Below are 17,561 nucleotides of genomic sequence, written 5' to 3'. Positions count from 1 at the left end.
CACTTTAGAGTTCGATTACATACCTACAGTCATCAACTTTCTGATATGAACTAAACCTGTATAGGAAAGCTGTCTGCTTTAGAAGATTGTAGTGTAGGAGAATGAAAAGCATTGTGGCCAACTGTCAAATAGACAAGTACATTTTGGAAATAAGAATAATGAGAATTAACTTCAATCTGCACATTCATATCTACATGATACCATGTAAGATGCATGCTACCTAGGTCTCTATCGTGCATATCATATACAAAGAAAACAAAAGCTCCATACCTAAGGTTTCCATAGCAATATGGACTTTCATAATAGTTTTCTTTGGAGCGTGTAAATGTATTTTGAGAGGTGCATGGTGCAGGCAAGAGCACTAGACCTAGGATAGCAAAAGTTACCCATGTCTGTAAACAAACCAGCAACTAAACAATGAAGTTCATTGTATTTCAATTGTTTCAATGTGTTTTTCAATCCCATAATGTTGTACTGTTGTACTGTCTAGATGATAGCCGGTGATTGACGTTATGTATTTGAACTGATTATATCTTGCCTTTGCAGATTTCAATATCATCTCATCAGAAATCAGTTGAGTTTTTAGTAGAAAGGAGAAAAGAAAAACATATAGCACCTGAGCATGTACTCAAAATTGATAAGTGTTTGGATGAATTTTTTTACTCTTGGATAATATAGCGCCTGAACAATATTTCAATTTTGTTAATGTGGTGATTCTTTCAGTGACGTTCTCCAGAGATTTTAATGTCCAGCCTCATTTTCCTCTACATGTGTGGGACTGAAAACTTTACTCTAGAGCTTTTTATTCTTTTCAGTGACTATCACAGAAGATGCCTCATAGGCTCATATGAACCAACAAATGACATATCTTAAGATTACCAAATGTAATATACATGCCAAAACAGTTTTGTGACAATGCAATACAGTGTAGCTCTTCCTTTTCAAAAGAACCCGCAGCAGAGCGCAGGCAATCTTTCTAGTTGACATCAATTTTGAATCTCTTTCTCATTCTTGTATCTAGTGGAGCCTGATCTAGGCATGTTTTGTTTATGTTACCTATCGTTGCTTTCGTCTTTGTTTGATGATATGAAAAGTTGACGAAAATTAGTGTTTTACAATGAGTAGCCTTGTTTTAAGAAAACTTGTTTGTTTTCATCTCTGTCGAAGTCAAGTAATTTTTGTTGTCTCTTTGTCAAGCTAAACTCTAAGATTCTATGTCTCTAACTTGAGTTGAGCCTAGCTAAGTCAGCTGGTTGAATCAAGTATTGGAAGCTAAAGATGTTGTGTGATCCTGTTTTCAATTGTAAGATATTGAAGCAAATATTTGTTAGTCATAAAGCCTTACGGGCCTTGGGTTTCTGCAAGCCCACTTCTTCTTTTCTGTGGTGAGCAGGAAGGAGGAAGTAGACAGAAAAAGGAAAGTATGACTAAGAGGAATGAAAACTTAATATCAGAATCCAACTCCCTGTATGCCATAGGTATCCCATAGTGGTCCGGAAAGAATATTCCGTTTCCTATTTCGACATTCTTGCTGACCAAACGGGGTTTCAGAGGTGCAGCTCCAATCGTGTCTATATATACCTCTATCATAGACATACAATGATACAACATCCGATGTAGATGAAGTTTGTGTTGGATTTTGTCATCTGCGACAATTTATTACACAAATGGTTAGAGATAGACCTAATTTTTTTTTTTTTTAGCTTTAAGGCCTTTGGCTATTTGAACAAGTTAGAGGGATTCGAAAGCTAGTACAATGGCAGTAGTGGGGGAGGTGGCGCGACGTTTGAACTGGTGGTGGTGTATGTTGCGGTTTTGGGTTTTGGCGATTGAGATGCCCTGGAGGCCAAGCAAACTAGCTAGTTGCAGACTTGCAGTACCAAGCAAACTAGTTTTTGTTCTTATTCAAGTTTTCTCAAAAGGTAGTACTGCTAGAGGGCCTTAATAAAGTTTAAGATTTATGACCTTAATCTTATGTGACATGTCATGTTACATAGATACATCATCAATTTAATAAATCATGTCTATTCATTCTTAGGTAAAAATACAATCTTAACCTTAATAATTAATAGATGCTACATACTAATATGAAATATATATATTTTCTTACCTTTTTAATATAGATGCATATATACCAAATTTAATCAATTAATTTATAATAATGACCAAATTAATAATCATACCAAATTAGGCTTTTATACCATAAATCAATTTCGTAAATTTATTAACTTTTCTTCTGTCTTTGTGAATCGAAATTTAGTTCCATTTTAATATTATATTTTTGCAGTTTAAAATTTTGATATCTATATATGCAGTTTAAAATATTTTTGCACTTTAATATTTTATTTTTGCAGTTTAAAATTAAAGTGTGAAGTTCCTTATTTGACTCACTTTTTCGTCATATTTCTACATCTCCATTGTTCAGATTATTGATACTAATGTATAGATCATTCTTACAAAATTTCATCAAGATTGATGATCGTTTGGTACTGAATTAGATCAAATTAATAAACGGACCATAAATTTGTTTAACTAGAACTATTTGTGTAAATCACGATTATGAACATCCAAACGATCATCAAATTAGATGAAACTTTGCAGAAGTGATCTATGCATTAGGTTCTACAAACTGAACTGTGGAGATGTGGAAATATGACGAAAAAATGAGTCAAATAAGGAACTTCACACTTTAATTTCAGAGCAAAGCTTCGCTCTGGATAAGGACTGTCTATATATAAGCCATATTCTGTATTGGATTTTTAAAATAAAAAAGAAAAGAAAAATCTCTATTGAATTTCTTTTGGATGATTACATATATATATATACACTTTATTTTGGACGAATTATATATATATATATGTTAAATTTTTTTCCTGGACGAAATTGTTTTTTCTTAGACAAATTATATATGTATGTATATAATTCATAATAAGAATTTGTGTTTTTGAAGAAGTATATTCTCAGAATTATATGTATTTTCACAATATATGTTATGTTCAATCTAAGCATGATAGTGATGAAAAGAAAAAGAGAAAGAAAATACTAGAAATATATATATATTAATTATAAAAGAAAGAAAAAATTGCAATCTCTTAATAAAAAAGACAAAATAATTTACAGTCATTGGATTCAGAAGGATATGATTGTATTTTTGCTTAAGAACGACATGTCATAATCTTTTTAATTGATTATGTGTCTAGGTGATCACATAGCATGTCACCTAAGATTAAGACCATATATCTTATAAAATTCTAGTATGCATATAGGCATACCATACCGACCATAACTTGTGGCTGTAATTGGTTGTAGAAGTTTGTAAAGAGACTATGCAATTATCATTTGCCCCTCATAAACCCACCCATGTGCAATTATTGGGCAAATTTTCAATTTGTATCCAATACAGATATGTACAAGATGAACCCATAAATCTTAGACCTTATTAAGAACAAAAATCCTTTTCCCTCGCTCCTAGATGTACAATTTCCAGTCTATTTCCTCACTTCACATGTAAAGCCTGACATCTAATAATTAATAGACCCACAATTTGATCAATAATTTCCTCTTAATTTCCCTCCCCCGTGCCCCAGGCTCAAAAGTCTGCATCATTATTCGAATTAATTAGGCTCCCTCTTTAATATTTTCCTCTATGTTTGGTCCAAAAACACTAAAATCTGATGCTTGCACATCAACTATATGCCAATGGAGCCAAGTCATAAAACTTAGTCAAGCTCCGGGATTTTAAAGAAATTATGAAACACGTATCAAACTCGAATCCAAGCAGAGAAGCCGGATCTATCAAACTCCCAGTTCAAAGTGGAATATATTCCAACATAAAACAATTTTGTTTTGTTTGTTTTTTGGTATAACTTGGGTCACACTTTACAGCTTCTCATATCAAAACTCCCCTGACGTCGCTGAACGATCAATTTTCTGGGTCCCTTGCAGGAAGCTACCATGCAGCTTCCTCCCCACCTAAAAAGTCTCTCTGAGCCAACGTACATTTCTTAACCCCCTCTTGAAATTTCACAGCAATTCCCTATATTCATGGTCATTTATTCTGGCTTTTACTCCTTCCCCCTATATATAACTCTTCTTGTGTGCAAGTGATTTCTTGTACCAAACACACTGTTTCACAATGGCAGCAATAGCCGATGATGTTCAGAGAAGCTCCAAATCTTCCAAATGGTTTGCTAGCAAGAGTCTCAAGCTCAGCTTCCCACGTCGTCGATCATCGTCCAAGTCCACCTCATCGCCATCAACCTCCCCCACCTCCCCTTTCCCTACCACTCCAAGACATACCAACAGGTATATCGATACGTCTCGTCTGTAATCTCAATGAATATTCCCGTATTTTCAGACTAGGTATGTGATACCCTAATTTCTCACAGGGAAGATGAGTTCAGAGAAGTGTTTCGCTATTTCGACGGAGATGGAGATGGGAAAATCTCGGCCACGGAGCTGAGGGCTTACTTTGGTTCTATAGGGGAGTACATGTCGTATGAAGAGGCTGAGGCTGTGATCAACGAGCTCGATTCCGACGGGGACAGTCTGTTAACCTTTGGGGATTTTCTTCAGCTGATGAAGAGGGAAGGCGGTGGCGACGAGGATCTGAAGAGGGCTTTTGAGATGTTTGAACTGGAGAAAGGGTTCATAACACCAAGAAGCTTGCAGAGGATGTTGCACAGACTCGGAGACACTAAGTCCTATGATGAGTGTGCGACTATGATCAAAGTTTATGATACTGATGGGAATGGGGTGCTTGATTTTAACGAGTTTCATCGAATGATGGCTTAAAGTTTGTGATCTAGTTCGAGCTTTAATTTTGCGAAAAAAGATTACCTAAGGAATCACAGAATATGTATGTAAGCGCTGGTTTTGTGGTTCTTCGATCATAATCTTTATATGGTAATCAATGGACCAAATTATGCTTGGGTTTTGCTTTGCTTTCAAGAAAGGTTCTGTTTTATTTTTCGAGTATATATGTTTTCCAAGATTGATAGATATATTGTAGTACAATTGTGGGAGAGGCATATATTCAAGGTTGAGGAGCCCCATAATGCCATCTGTGAAATGCTTAAAGATGAAGCTAGCTAAGTTAGGAGGATTTGAGGGGAAAGTAAGGAAAAGAAAGAATAAAGATAAGCTCTAGCGTGATGTAGGTTTGACTGGAAAACAACAACCTTCAGTGAGCTCGATCTATTTGTGTGACAAAAATGATGAAACTGATGAGAAGCACAGTCGGTCCGTGATGATAATCATGAACATTATAACAGAACTGTGAATCGAAGTTATTATATCTTGACGTAGAAGACATCGTTGTACCCTAGATCAGATCACACGGTCGCGCGAGTTAAAAACATTGATATTTTGGGTTCAAAAGAAGAAATAACATGAATGAATCCAGAAAAATAAAGAGTTTATATGTGAGCATAAGATGTCAAGATGAAGAAGGCTGCGTATCATAACGAGTCGATTACTGTTTGATTGCATAATCCAATTAACTAGAAAGCAAAGAAAAGAATCTAGCTAGACTATGCTCACTGAGTTTATTTGCCGAAATCGCATTATCATGCTAATTTTTTGAGTTATTTTAACGAACATCTTATTTTTGTTTCTCAACACATGACACATAAAAAATAAAACACTAAACATGCAGCTAAAATTTTTTTGGTGTGATCTTGTAATTTGGAGGCCATTAAATTCTAAAATCGAAATCTACATGTTATTTTTTGCCCCTCGATTTGCTGTTATACAACTTCAGCAATCGGGGGAATTAAGGGTTTGGTATTTCATTTTCAAAAAAACTATTGCTAATTCCTAGCTTCTTGACGTTGGCAGTTCTAATTAAGTGGAAGATGGCGATGCATGCAGCATGCAGGCTTATATTTCAGAATTTGACTTGCATCGTAGAAAGTTCAAGATATGTATAATCAAAATCAAGTTGAAGATAGAAATGATATCCTTATTTTGAACCTATCTCTTGAGTCTTGATTTTGATATTACAACTAGCTCTAACGATCGATAATTACATATATACTATTTGGTTCAATTTGCCAACTTACGAAAAGCAATATGTAAGGTTCTCAACCAGAAGTTCAACCACTTTGAGCCTCGGCAGTTGGTTTACAAAACGTGAGGCACAAACACGATTGAGGTTATCTGATCTCACGGAGTCATTGTGTGTACGTCGGCCGTGTCAATATGTTAGGCAGGTCATGCTGGAGAGTTGTTTGAGATTAAACAAGCAGACTGATGGGAACAAAGGCAGGATTAGGCTGGCCTACTTCAAATGTATATGCGAGCCTAATCATTTTCCCGAAAATTCTTCTATTCACTTGGTGAAAATTCACCAAAATGACGTGGCAGAATCACAATCACTCATTTCAGTGTGGACCATGATCTGACTAACTTCATCATCTATCGTTAACGTTTTTTTGACAACTTAGACATTTGTAAGGGGAAGGTAAAAACGAAGGGGATAAAATCCTTATGCCTTGCTTGGTTAGATCAACAGTATGGGAACCGAGCACCTCCTCCTCCTTCGGCGTCGGCTGCGTCAACATCTCCGCCAAGTCAGAGGCTGCGTGAACAACAGTTTGGTCTGGGAATCAATTTGGATATGAGTTCTGGACAGAGACGTCGATCTGGCCGGAGATCAGGACAGGACGCCGGAACTGGACGAGACAAACTCAAGACCTGCAGATCTCGATGGGACAACACCGAAACTGAAGGACAATGTCTAGAACAACGGTGATACGGTGATCAGCGGTTGGCGATGTGGGCTACCCACTTACTCAAAAACAACAGTTCGAACAAAAAACCCAAAAAGGAACAACGTATGGCCGGGAATCGAACCGTCAGTCGAGAACGAGAAACCGATTGGTGTGGGTGCACCGTCGTGGGGTGGCCGAAAACAGAGTACCGGAACGCAATAGTGAAGTCGTAGATCCGGGTCAGAAGCCCAGATGCTTCTTGAGTCTTGACGGATATGAACATCCAAGAGATCGCCTATAACCTTACGCCTATACCTAAAACCTTACCTCTGACCCCCCCTGAATTTTTACGCTCATCCATTTAATCCTAGATTCCCAGTCGTCGGAGGTTTTATTGAGACAGTGAGGATTGAGGAAAGACGAAGTGGGAGTAGATGACTAGAGGGGTTAAAAGATCTACCATGGAGAGGCAGAGGCATGAATGCGTGCCAGCTGCCTATCACTACTATATCTCACAGACTCCCACGTAATAATCTCTCCTCTTTTTTTCTTTTCTTTTTTTCTTTTTTTGAACAAGCCACTAAGTCTCAATTAAATGGATAATTAACATTTATTGTTAGGGATAACACATGATAATAAGCAATGCTTATTAAATTCTAAAAAAATTATATTATATGACTCTTGATACTTTTTAATTAATTATATGAATTTTATTATTATGTTATTAGTTTTATAGATAGAAATTTATATTACATGTCCACTAATGTGGTATAACTTATTTAATGGGTTATGTAAATTTACGTATTTATGAACCAACTATATTTAGTATATACAATTTTGAAAAGTTGGCCGTATGATGTGATAAATATAGTGAAATATGGTTAGGGTAGAAAAACTACAAATTTTCAATAATGTTTGGATCTTGATCTACACAGTCAACCTTATTTACGCTTATGTTTTCTTATAGAGAGTCTTATCCTCGCAAGGTAAACTTTCCTAAATATTTATATGGGCTGCTACATCTCATCAAAGGAAGAGTGTGTGAGCAAAAAAATTGACCAAAATAAGTCACAAAGAGGTAGATAAGAGAGTTTCCGTGTAATAAATGACGTTGGTTCAGAGTTGACCGCGTCGATCGAAACCCTATCATTATCGAAAATATGTGAATTTTTTTCTATAGACATATTTAAGTGTACTTAACACATCAGACGGTTGAATTTTCATTTTGTGAATTTTAGTCATTGGAACCGTAACATGTCTACTAATGTGGTATAACTTGTTTAGTGTGTTATATACAAGTGTACATCATTGTGAACCAACTATAACTAAAAAATAAAATTTTTAAAAATCGACGGTTAGATGTGATAAGTACAGTGAAATACGGTTACAGTAGAAAAATCATAAATTTTTGATAATATTTGGGCCCTGATCAAAACAGTCAACCTTATTTACGTTTATGTTTTCCTATGGAAGCCCGATCATCAAGAGGTAAAATCTAAATATTTTGACACTGACTGAATGAGCTCGTCCTTGTGACAGTGCAAGAATTTTCATGAAAATTTTCAATGCTCGAGCTATTTTTTTTAGATTTATTAATTTTATTTTTATAAACATTTTTCTATTTGACCGAAAAGATCGAAGTCGAAAAATTGATGAAATTTCGTAAATTTTTTACCCAAAGCATATGATATTATATACGTCTCATCCAACGGTTGGTTTGTCCTTATTCACACTTCTTAATGATGTTCCTCTTATAAAAAATACAAAATGCTTAAATTTATTAAGTTGAAAAAAAAAATTAATATTGAGTTCAATAAGCTTATTAAAACTGTGTCGTTTCACTTGATGAAAGAGAATAAGAAAAGAAACGTTGCTGTGGGGACAATTGTAGATGCACTGCACGTGCCCTATTAGTAAAAAACTCAATTTTTACTGCAGCCTTCACTTGCCTTGTTTTTCCCAAACAAATCTGTTTGCGCGTGGGCTCAACGCGACGTTAGTTAGTCGTTGGTGATCATTCACATAGTGAATGGAAGAACCTCCGTAATTTTCCAATCAAATTAGGAGAGGAATTGAACACATACAATGAGACCGGAAGAAAAGAAGTTGAACAAGCAAAACAAACTTGAGCCTATCACAGAACAAGTGGGGTTTGCAACTTAACATAGTCATGTGATTAAGCTTCGTCGAAAAATAATGTAGAAGAATGGGCCAAATTGGGATATAATCACCTTGCTCTTAAGTGAAGTTCGATTTAAACTTATGTAATACGTCTTTGTAAGTCTTTATAAGTTTGTCAATGTAATTATATCTTAAAATTTTAGATTCAAGTATGGAATAGACTCATAGAGCATCTTTGACTGTTCATGTAGCTCGATCACTTCATTTTCCTCAACAGTTATTAACTTACATAATTGTGGAAATTCTTGTATGCACGTCGTATATTTACACGACGTAATCTTCACCGTTCATGACAATTCATATGTTTGATCACTATGTTTCTATATTATTTTCTCTAATGCTAACCATCCATGTATGTATGTATGTAAAGATACACGCCGTGTACTGAATATGTTCTAACATAATTGAGCAAAAATTAGAACAAAAAAAAGAACAAAAAACAAATATAGCATACAAATACAATATCTAACCATTCATCAAATATATAACATTCCTTTACGTTGGTCATAATTCTTGCCAAATCATCGGTTTGTTTGATACAATTAGATTGTAGATGTGTCTTCGTATCAATTCGATCGAGTTATATAACAGTAATTTTTCGAAAGGTGATTAGTGATATTAAACAAAGTCGAGCCTAGCATAGAACAAAAATGATTTTGAGTTTGGAATTGGATCAAATCATCAAAATAAACGAGGCCCAAGATGGCTTGCAGGCGTGAGCGGCACGTGTGGTGTGGCCATGGTTTTAGGTATAGAAACACGTGACCTCGAAAAGCCGAACACTGACCTTCCTGACCTTCTGTGGACCCAACCTCGTACACTGCTCTGAGATTACGGGGAATAGAATAATCCCCAGCACAGTCAGCAAAGCACAAAGCGAAGTAAGAGTGAATCAAAGTTTAAGTCTTTGCGAAGAAACAGAGTGAAGGGTCTGAATCTGGAAATGGGTTTTGCTCAATTCATGGAGTTTGAAGAAGGAGGAGTTGGATCCAGTGGAGCTCTTAATAGCTTTCAATGGGGTGGAACCATCTTTGCCTTGTTAGTCACTCTCACTCACTACCCAAATTATTCGTTTTTATGTTTGTTTCATGATTTCTAGCTGGTTAAATTTAGTGCCCACCTCATGTAATTTTGTTTTACTGGCTAAATTCAGTTCAATATGTTGGGTTCTTGTTGATTTTCTAGTATTTTGTTTCTTATTAGAATGAACATGCATGGCTGAATCATGAGATTTGAACTTGTCTTCATGATCAGCTTCCTGTATGATGATTTGAATGCAGTGAAATAATTGAAATGGTAGACTGCTGCTGACTGCATAAAACACTCTGAAGCACTAGTTATTGGGTTCGACAGATTAAAATGGTACAATAAACATAGAGGAAACCCACATCTTAGAGGGCATACTAGTTTGTCTATCCAAGCTGTGAAATTCGTGTGATTTGTAGTGTGCATAACGGATTTGACTGTTGTCGCGACATGTTCAATTGATCATTGGAACTGCAACTGATGATAGTGTGTTGGTTGGCATTGCACATTGTACACTTGATCCCTTTTTCTGCAATATTGTTGTCTTCAAACTGTTATGCGTTTCACTTTGATAAATTGCATCTTTGGACCTTTAGATAGACTAGCATTTGAGTTGCTCCTAAAATTCAAATGTAGCTGTTCTGTTTTGAATACATCTCTGACTTCGGTCTTGTATTTTTGGACAGAATTTTGTTAATCCTGAATCGAGTAGGGCGCAGATCAGGCATGCAAAGTAACCTTCTTGTAATGTATTTGTTTACAAGCTTCCCGACGGTGTTGTTTAAAATTCTGAGGTGCTTGCTATATTCCTTTCAGGTTTCCTGTTTTATGTATATGACCAACATATCCACTAAACTTGCGAATCAAATTATGCAGGGGACAGTTCGGCTATTGGGTTTCATTTCTTGCTGTTTCTGCAAACCTCTTCTTTCCACAAACTTTTCCAGGTTTCTTTTATCTTTTTGTTCTCGTATTATGGTATTATGTGAATGTATTGCTGTGTTAGATTCAGTTTCTGATAATATGTACATATATGCAGTTTCTCGTTTTCTCCTATTTGTGGTTACACCTACTTGGGTGGCTAATGGACTGCGTAATAGTATTGTGGGTGGCATCTTTTGTCTAATTATTGGAGTTCTAGTTGTCATAACAGCAATTCAAGGAATTGGAGGCTTTAACGATTGTTTTAGTAACTGTCAATGCAATTGTCATTGCTTTGTGTACTGTCTTAGTATAGGATTTATCTTCTTCTTTACCATTTTGTATCTGTGCTCAGAAACTTGGTAGAAAATGGAGTTCAAATTGAAACAATCAATCATTTCGAGATGGTTTCTAATGCGTGTGCAGACTCAGAAATGTTGATGTATGTTTTTTTTTTTTTTTGGGTTACATGTTAATATATGTTATTGACCAGCAAAGAATGCATTATTGAATTTATTTCAAAGACCTATACGGTTATAATCATGCTGGGTCTGAGGCACAAAGCAGCAGATGCCTTTCCTAATCCTTGCTTAGTCTGGAGCTCCAGTAGCAGTTAAAAAACTTCTGAGTGCAAACTTTCTTTATAAATTTGTCTGTAAGCTTTACCGACAACTTTGTCTCGACACTTAAGCCTAGACAGTAGGCTGGTGGCTCGGAAAGGTTTTCATACCAAGTTTCTTTGGATCATAAGAAGCTTATAGTGGCCGAATGTTTAACCTGCTATTCTGCTAATGTTTCAGACAGTCAGACTATTGGGTTAGGGGGCATCTTATGATGTCCGGTTGTCTGGCTGGAGACTATCTATTTAGTTTAGTTACCATGTATGCGAATATTGTCGATCTTGGTGAGGCAGTCTAATTGCCAATAGGGTAAATTGCCAATAGGCCAATAGGCTAATTGCCATAAGCTGTATTGAAGGGGGTAATTGTTAGGTTAATTTTCATTGTGAAAATGATGACCATTCTTGTTCAAGTTCATCCAACCCTCCGCCGATGACGACGAGGGCGTTGTGGTGTCACCAAGAAGTTTTTATTTATTGGTTGCGTTTCAAACATTCCCATTCTTGTAAAGAAATACATCTATTATAACTTGAAGGATCGACACTGCTAAAATAAATCAAATTTTCTGACCACATTCTTTTATTTCACGAATCCATGTTGCATCAAATCAATTATTCAAATACTCACCGGAAAAAAAATCAATAAATCAAATCCCATTCTGTTCATACTTTATACGATGAACACTAATAATTGGAACCTAGCCAACCAACAAGACAAAGTCAACTAGGCATTCTTGTCCAACCCACCCTGCTTTGTTTGTATAACATAATGCCATGAATTCAACATGATTTACTTACCAGGAAGTTTCACAGCTTCCATTTCAGATTAGTCATTTTCATGAGACCCACTCAGCTTCAGAATATATTCCATGCTGATCAACCATCATTCACTCCTTCAATTCAGGCAAAATGAGTTTCCTTTCTCTCATTTCATCTATCATCATTGTCGCCAGTTTTTGTTGCATTTCTTTGATCCTTGCTCAGCAGCCTTATGAAGGACAAGCCTTTACAGATTGTTACAATCCAGATGTGTCGAAATCCGTTTTTGGATACACCTGCAATGGCTTCAACAGAAGTTGCCAGACTTACCTCACCTTCAGATCACAGCCTTCTTACAACACTGTTACTTCGATTGCTAGTATGTTGGCTTCTGACCCATCTCAGCTTGCAGAAATCAACTCGGTTTCTGAGTCCGCAACATTTGCGACAGACAAGTTGGTGCTTGTTCCAGTCACCTGTTCTTGCTCAGGTCAGTACTATCAGCTAAACACATCTCATGTTGTTGTTCATGGTGATACTTTCTTAGTTATTGGAAACAACACATTTCAAGGCCTCTCAACGTGTCAAGCTATAATGAAGCAAAACAGTAATCTCACCACAAAGAACTTGTATACTGGTACCACACTCACTATTCCTCTTAGATGTGCTTGTCCCACAAAGAACCAAACTGATTTGGGAATCAATTATCTAATGAGTTACTTAATAACACCTGGTGATTTTGTTTCAAAGATTAGCGATAGGTTTGATACAGATACAGGTAGGACTCTTGAAGCCAATGGGCTCTCAGAGGAAGCAGCCAACATTTATCCCTTCACCACACTCTTAGTTCCTTTAGAAAACCCTCCATCTAGTTCTCAAACCACACTGCCACCTTCATCATCACCACCATCAACTCCGGCTATTCCTCCAGCTTCCTCAAAGAACTCGAAGAAAATATGGGTTTATGTAGTTGCTGGGGCCATTGGAGGAGGTGGTATTGTTTTGGTGATAGCCGTCCTTATCTTCTACACATTCATCCGCAGAAGAAGTAAGAAGAAGACTGATACAGTTGTTGTATCTGAAAGCATTGAGGCGCTTGGGAAACCACTACAGAAAAGAGGGGATGAAGAATCTGAATCTCAGGATTTCTTAGAGTCTGTATCTAGTGACATAGCTCACATGGCTCTATCCCTCAAAGTATACAAATTTGAGGAACTGCAAACTGCAACCGAGAACTTCAGCTCCAGTTGTTTGATCAAAGGATCTGTTTTCCGTGGCATATTTGATGGGGATGTGGCTGCAGTCAAGCAAATGACTGGTAATGTATCCAAAGAAATCAATTTGCTAAACAAAATCAACCATTCTAATCTGATTCGTCTCTCCGGGGTTTGCTTTAATGATGGTCATTGGTATCTGATCTATGAGTATGCTGCCAATGGACCATTGAGTGATTGGATCTACTTCGAAGAAAATGATGGAAAGCTATTAAGTTGGACACAAAGAGTGCAGATTATGTTGGATGTGGCCTCAGGGCTTGATTATCTGCACAGCTTCACCACTCCTCCTCATGTCCACAAGGATATAAAGAGCAGCAACATTCTTCTTGACAGTGACTTCAGGGCCAAGATTGCGGATTTTGGTCTAGCAAGGTCAGCTGATGCCCAAGACGGTCACTTTTCTTTGACGAATCACATTGTTGGAACTCTAGGGTACATGGCTCCTGAGTACTTAGAAAATGGTCTGATCTCCACAAAGCTTGATGTCTACGCATTTGGGGCACTCATGTTGGAATTACTCACCGGAAAAGAGGTTGCGGTGCTTTATGAACAAAATATGCACTTGTCTGATACACTGTACTCTTTGCTAAACAATGAAGATGGTGGACAGAGTTTGAGGCAGTTCATGGATCCTGCTTTGCAAGAGAATTATCCTCAAGAGCTTGCTATTTTTGTGATCAGGTTGATTGATAGTTGCTTGAAGAAAAACCCAGGATCTCGGCCGATCATGAATGAGATGGTGCAGTTTCTCTCAAGGACCATGAGCAATTCTCTGACTTGGGAATTGTCAAGCAACAACTCAGGCTACCAAGGTTCAGTGGGAGTTCTTGATGGTACAGAAACCGGATAAGAACTCATTCGACTTGGTAAAATTTCGGCTACTACGATTCTTTTGACCTCATGGTCGAGTTTAGTTTTGTATTATACCACTCTTTTTAGGCCATCGGAACTGTGTCTATCACTTGCTACTAGAAAAAAAGTGACAAATAGGGAAGAGATACACTTGCCAATATTTCACATTTGGAATAATGCATCAACTACATGGATTATGAATTACTTGTATGCATATTTGTAAATTGTGAACAAAAAGAGACGATTATTGTTATCTGATACCATCTAAATCTTAGTTTGAAGATAAATGTCTTACTTTTGGTTTAACTATCCAAAGACCAAATAACAGTTTGTGAAAATTTTATTACAAACTTTGTATCAGAAAATCCAATTTTGGTGTAATGTTTTTGAAAAGCAAAGATGCAAATATACAGAAGACACTCTTTAGCGAATAACAAGTGTAGCAAGTCACTTGATATACCCTTTCCTTAACAGCATGGTAACTGGTAAGCGTCTAAGTCTGTAAGAGAGGAGAACTCTATGCTATGAAGGTGAATGGATTTTAGAGATGGAAAATTCCTAGAACATTTCATTTTTGAAATCCAGTTTGATGATGATGATTTACTATGAAAAATAGTCTAACTCCTTCTGTCCTAAACCATCCCATTCCAAAATGCTTACGAATTTTTATCCTACATGACTGCTTTGTGTGATGAAAGAACTTTTAGCTTCACGATCATGAAGATAGAGGTCTAATTAGACACACCGGAGCTATATGATTCATCGACCATACTAAAATCGTATATTTCAAAGGAATAAACAAAAATATTGGTGACAGATTGGAAGCGGATGACATCTTCAAGTCTCTTGCAAAAAGAGGTCCTCATTAGATAACAGATTGGTTGATATACATGGACCTTCCGATCCATATATAAATGTACATTTAGTCAACATATATATATACAGTTGCATATGACCAAGATGCAGTATTTAGCCTTGGTTGAAGAAAAAGGCAACGAGAGAAGTTAGATGACCAAGAGATGGAACTGTAGCTCGATCAAATGCGCAAGAAACAGAAATAGATGGATTATCCGTCTATGCATGGGTGGACTTAATCTCAACAAGAGTGTGCTATATATGAAATAATTACTCAATCTCAACAAGAGTGTGCTATGAAATAATGCAAGTGTTTAATCTCCATGAAAACTTACATTCCTTCGTTGCATCTTGGTTGAGACTTTGAAGAGTGCTAGAACCCTAGTCGGAAACTCAATAACGGCCGGTCATGACAAAATTGTTGAAACATCTGCTACAATTTCTGAACTATACACAAAAGATGATAAATTGTAACACCTCGTAACAATACTTAACGATATCATGAATATTGTATTGATGAAGCAGACAGTCAAGGGCATTCAAACTCTTAAGGAATTGAAGCAAGAAACGTGTGAGCATACCTCCAATCCCATTCAAGAATAGACAATGAATAGAGACAGCCACCAACAAAACCAAAGGAATAGAACGCAACCGTTGAGATTCCGGTTCCACCAACCACGCACAGCGCCAGAATGCCAGATAGAACGCAAACCAGAAGAAGTCGGAGGGCAAAAGCCGCGCCACCCATGATAAGGGGGCGCCAACGAACAAAGCCGATTTGGTTTACGAAACGAAAAGTCCAACCAGGAAACCCTGGGGAATTTTACAATCTTATATATATTTTCTTTCATATAATTTTAAATTGTCTTTTTTTTTTATAATTATTTTATTATTTTTATTTTTTATAATATATCAACCAAACAAAAGACGTAGGAATTGAATTTCAGTTTCCAAAGAAAACTAGAATTATTGATCCCGACGTCCTTCTTGCCTTAGGGTTTTCTTCCTACTACTAAAGGGGTACGTCCTTCTGCATTCCTCTCTCTTTTCTTTGGGCGGTGTATATATACGAGTGTGACAAATCTATTAGGCCTCTCTGTTCTAGCTAGCATCACAATTGATTTGGGTATGGAGAATTTATCTGAAGATCTGTGGTTTGAGATACTCGGTAGGATATCCTCAGAGAAGGATTTAGTGCCATGCATGAGTGTGTCCAGGTTATGGCACCGAATAGCATCGGGTCTTTGGGTGAAGAAATTTTGGGCGCAGTCGTCCCCTCCTTTGGGTCTTTTTTACTGCACCGTCGCCAACTCCACCACATTGGGTAATCTGCACTATTATCATCGCATGAATTATATCTCTTTATATAATTATTGTGTGTCGGAAGATAACCTGGAAAGGACCCGCCTTTTCAGACTACAAAATTTTTGTCACGACATAGTATCTTATAGGATGAGGAAGGGGCATTGGCAGATTTTTGATCGAGATTTGTATGATGCCGATCATGATGATGATGAGGACGAAGAAGACGATGTTTTGGATTCAGAATATCACACATTGATCAATCAAAGAGAGACTCAACAACTAAAAGAAAGAAATACTGATCGTGATCAGTACTTAAACGGTTGTAATGGGTTACTTCTATTGTTGAAATCAGCAACTCGTCAGTTTTATGTTTGCAATCCCATCACACGACAACAAGTCGCAATACCTAAAGCTTGTGTGCACAAAAACCAGGATTGTCAGCATTTTTGTGCTGCTTTGGCTTTTGACCCTTCTGAATCTCCTCATCACTACCGAGTTGTAAGAATTGATTATTCTCAGGAATTGGCTTCCACAGCCTTCCTCGACATATTTTCATCCGAATATGGTCACTGGATTCGACATAGGTTGCATTTTGATGATTCGAGTCTCACTAAGGGGTTCAAAGGCTGCAAGTTGTGCAGGCAACTGTTTTACTTGCAAGGAAAGTTATATAGCTTAACCATGTCGTGGAAGCTCCTTTGCATCGACCTCAAGACCATTGAAGCTTGTACCCTTGAACTTCCTGTCCCGGAGACCGATAGAAGCGGAGCCATGGGATGTCTTGGGGTGTCAAGAGACATTCTTTGCTATATGAAGCTTATGCATGATAAATCATCAAGTGCTCCGCTTCACAATTTGGTAGTTTGGTCTTTTGAAAATAAGGAGTGGATTCCTAGATATAGTGTACGTTGTCAGTTGTTGAGAGCCGAAATAAGGAAGGATCTAGGCTATGACTGCGATGACACCATGGAACCCTATGCAATAAGTCCAAGTTCGGATCTCTTATTCTTTGGCACTCCCACCTTGATTTGTTGTATCAACCTTAAAAGTTAA

The 17,561-nt window shown here is 37.0% G+C and overlaps 4 protein-coding genes across 4 annotated transcripts; all 4 read left to right on the top strand.

Annotated features, from left to right (window-relative positions):
* Nucleotides 1–4,070: 4,070 nt before the first annotated feature.
* LOC101292606 (probable calcium-binding protein CML41-like) lies at nt 4,071–4,948 on the top strand. The gene is made up of 2 exons (XM_004300540.1): nt 4,071–4,305; nt 4,389–4,948. The coding sequence occupies exons 1-2, from the start codon at nt 4,136–4,138 to the stop codon at nt 4,792–4,794; spliced, it is 576 nt and encodes a 191-aa protein (XP_004300588.1). The 5' UTR covers nt 4,071–4,135; the 3' UTR covers nt 4,795–4,948.
* Nucleotides 4,949–9,773: 4,825 nt separating this feature from the next.
* LOC101292314 (cold-regulated 413 plasma membrane protein 4-like) lies at nt 9,774–11,258 on the top strand. Its single transcript, XM_004300539.1, has 4 exons — nt 9,774–9,932; nt 10,607–10,714; nt 10,797–10,867; nt 10,960–11,258. The coding sequence occupies exons 1-4, from the start codon at nt 9,838–9,840 to the stop codon at nt 11,205–11,207; spliced, it is 522 nt and encodes a 173-aa protein (XP_004300587.1). The 5' UTR covers nt 9,774–9,837; the 3' UTR covers nt 11,208–11,258.
* A 1,111-nt stretch (nt 11,259–12,369) lies between these two features.
* LOC101309844 (lysM domain receptor-like kinase 4-like) lies at nt 12,370–14,575 on the top strand. The gene has a single exon (XM_004301834.1). It carries the CDS (start codon nt 12,370–12,372, stop codon nt 14,344–14,346), a length of 1,977 nt encoding a protein of 658 aa, XP_004301882.1. The 3' UTR covers nt 14,347–14,575.
* Nucleotides 14,576–16,655: 2,080 nt separating this feature from the next.
* LOC101309554 lies at nt 16,656–17,561 on the top strand. Its single transcript, XM_004301833.1, has one exon. It carries the CDS (start codon nt 16,656–16,658, stop codon nt 17,559–17,561), a length of 906 nt encoding a protein of 301 aa, XP_004301881.1.

Source organism: Fragaria vesca, linkage group LG5, assembly GCF_000184155.1.
Source record: "Fragaria vesca subsp. vesca linkage group LG5, FraVesHawaii_1.0, whole genome shotgun sequence".
Lineage (NCBI taxonomy): Eukaryota > Viridiplantae > Streptophyta > Magnoliopsida > Rosales > Rosaceae > Fragaria > Fragaria vesca.
Note: the sequence above shows the minus strand (reverse complement) of the source record. Positions and strands in the feature narration are given on the sequence as shown.

Excerpts from the sequence above, each read along its gene's own strand:
- LOC101292606 (XM_004300540.1), top strand. The coding sequence starts at position 4,136 with ATGGCAGCAATAGCCGATGATGTTCAGAGAAGCTCCAAATCTTCCAAA. Across the intron at positions 4,306-4,388 it reads ACTCCAAGACATACCAACAG|GGAAGATGAGTTCAGAGAAG; the intron begins GTATATCGATAC and ends AATTTCTCACAG.
- LOC101292314 (XM_004300539.1), top strand. The coding sequence starts at position 9,838 with ATGGGTTTTGCTCAATTCATGGAGTTTGAAGAAGGAGGAGTTGGATCC. Across the intron at positions 10,715-10,796 it reads GTGTTGTTTAAAATTCTGAG|GGGACAGTTCGGCTATTGGG; the intron begins GTGCTTGCTATA and ends CAAATTATGCAG. Across the intron at positions 10,868-10,959 it reads CTTTCCACAAACTTTTCCAG|TTTCTCGTTTTCTCCTATTT; the intron begins GTTTCTTTTATC and ends ACATATATGCAG.
- LOC101309844 (XM_004301834.1), top strand. The coding sequence starts at position 12,370 with ATGAGTTTCCTTTCTCTCATTTCATCTATCATCATTGTCGCCAGTTTT.
- LOC101309554 (XM_004301833.1), top strand. The coding sequence starts at position 16,656 with ATGAGGAAGGGGCATTGGCAGATTTTTGATCGAGATTTGTATGATGCC.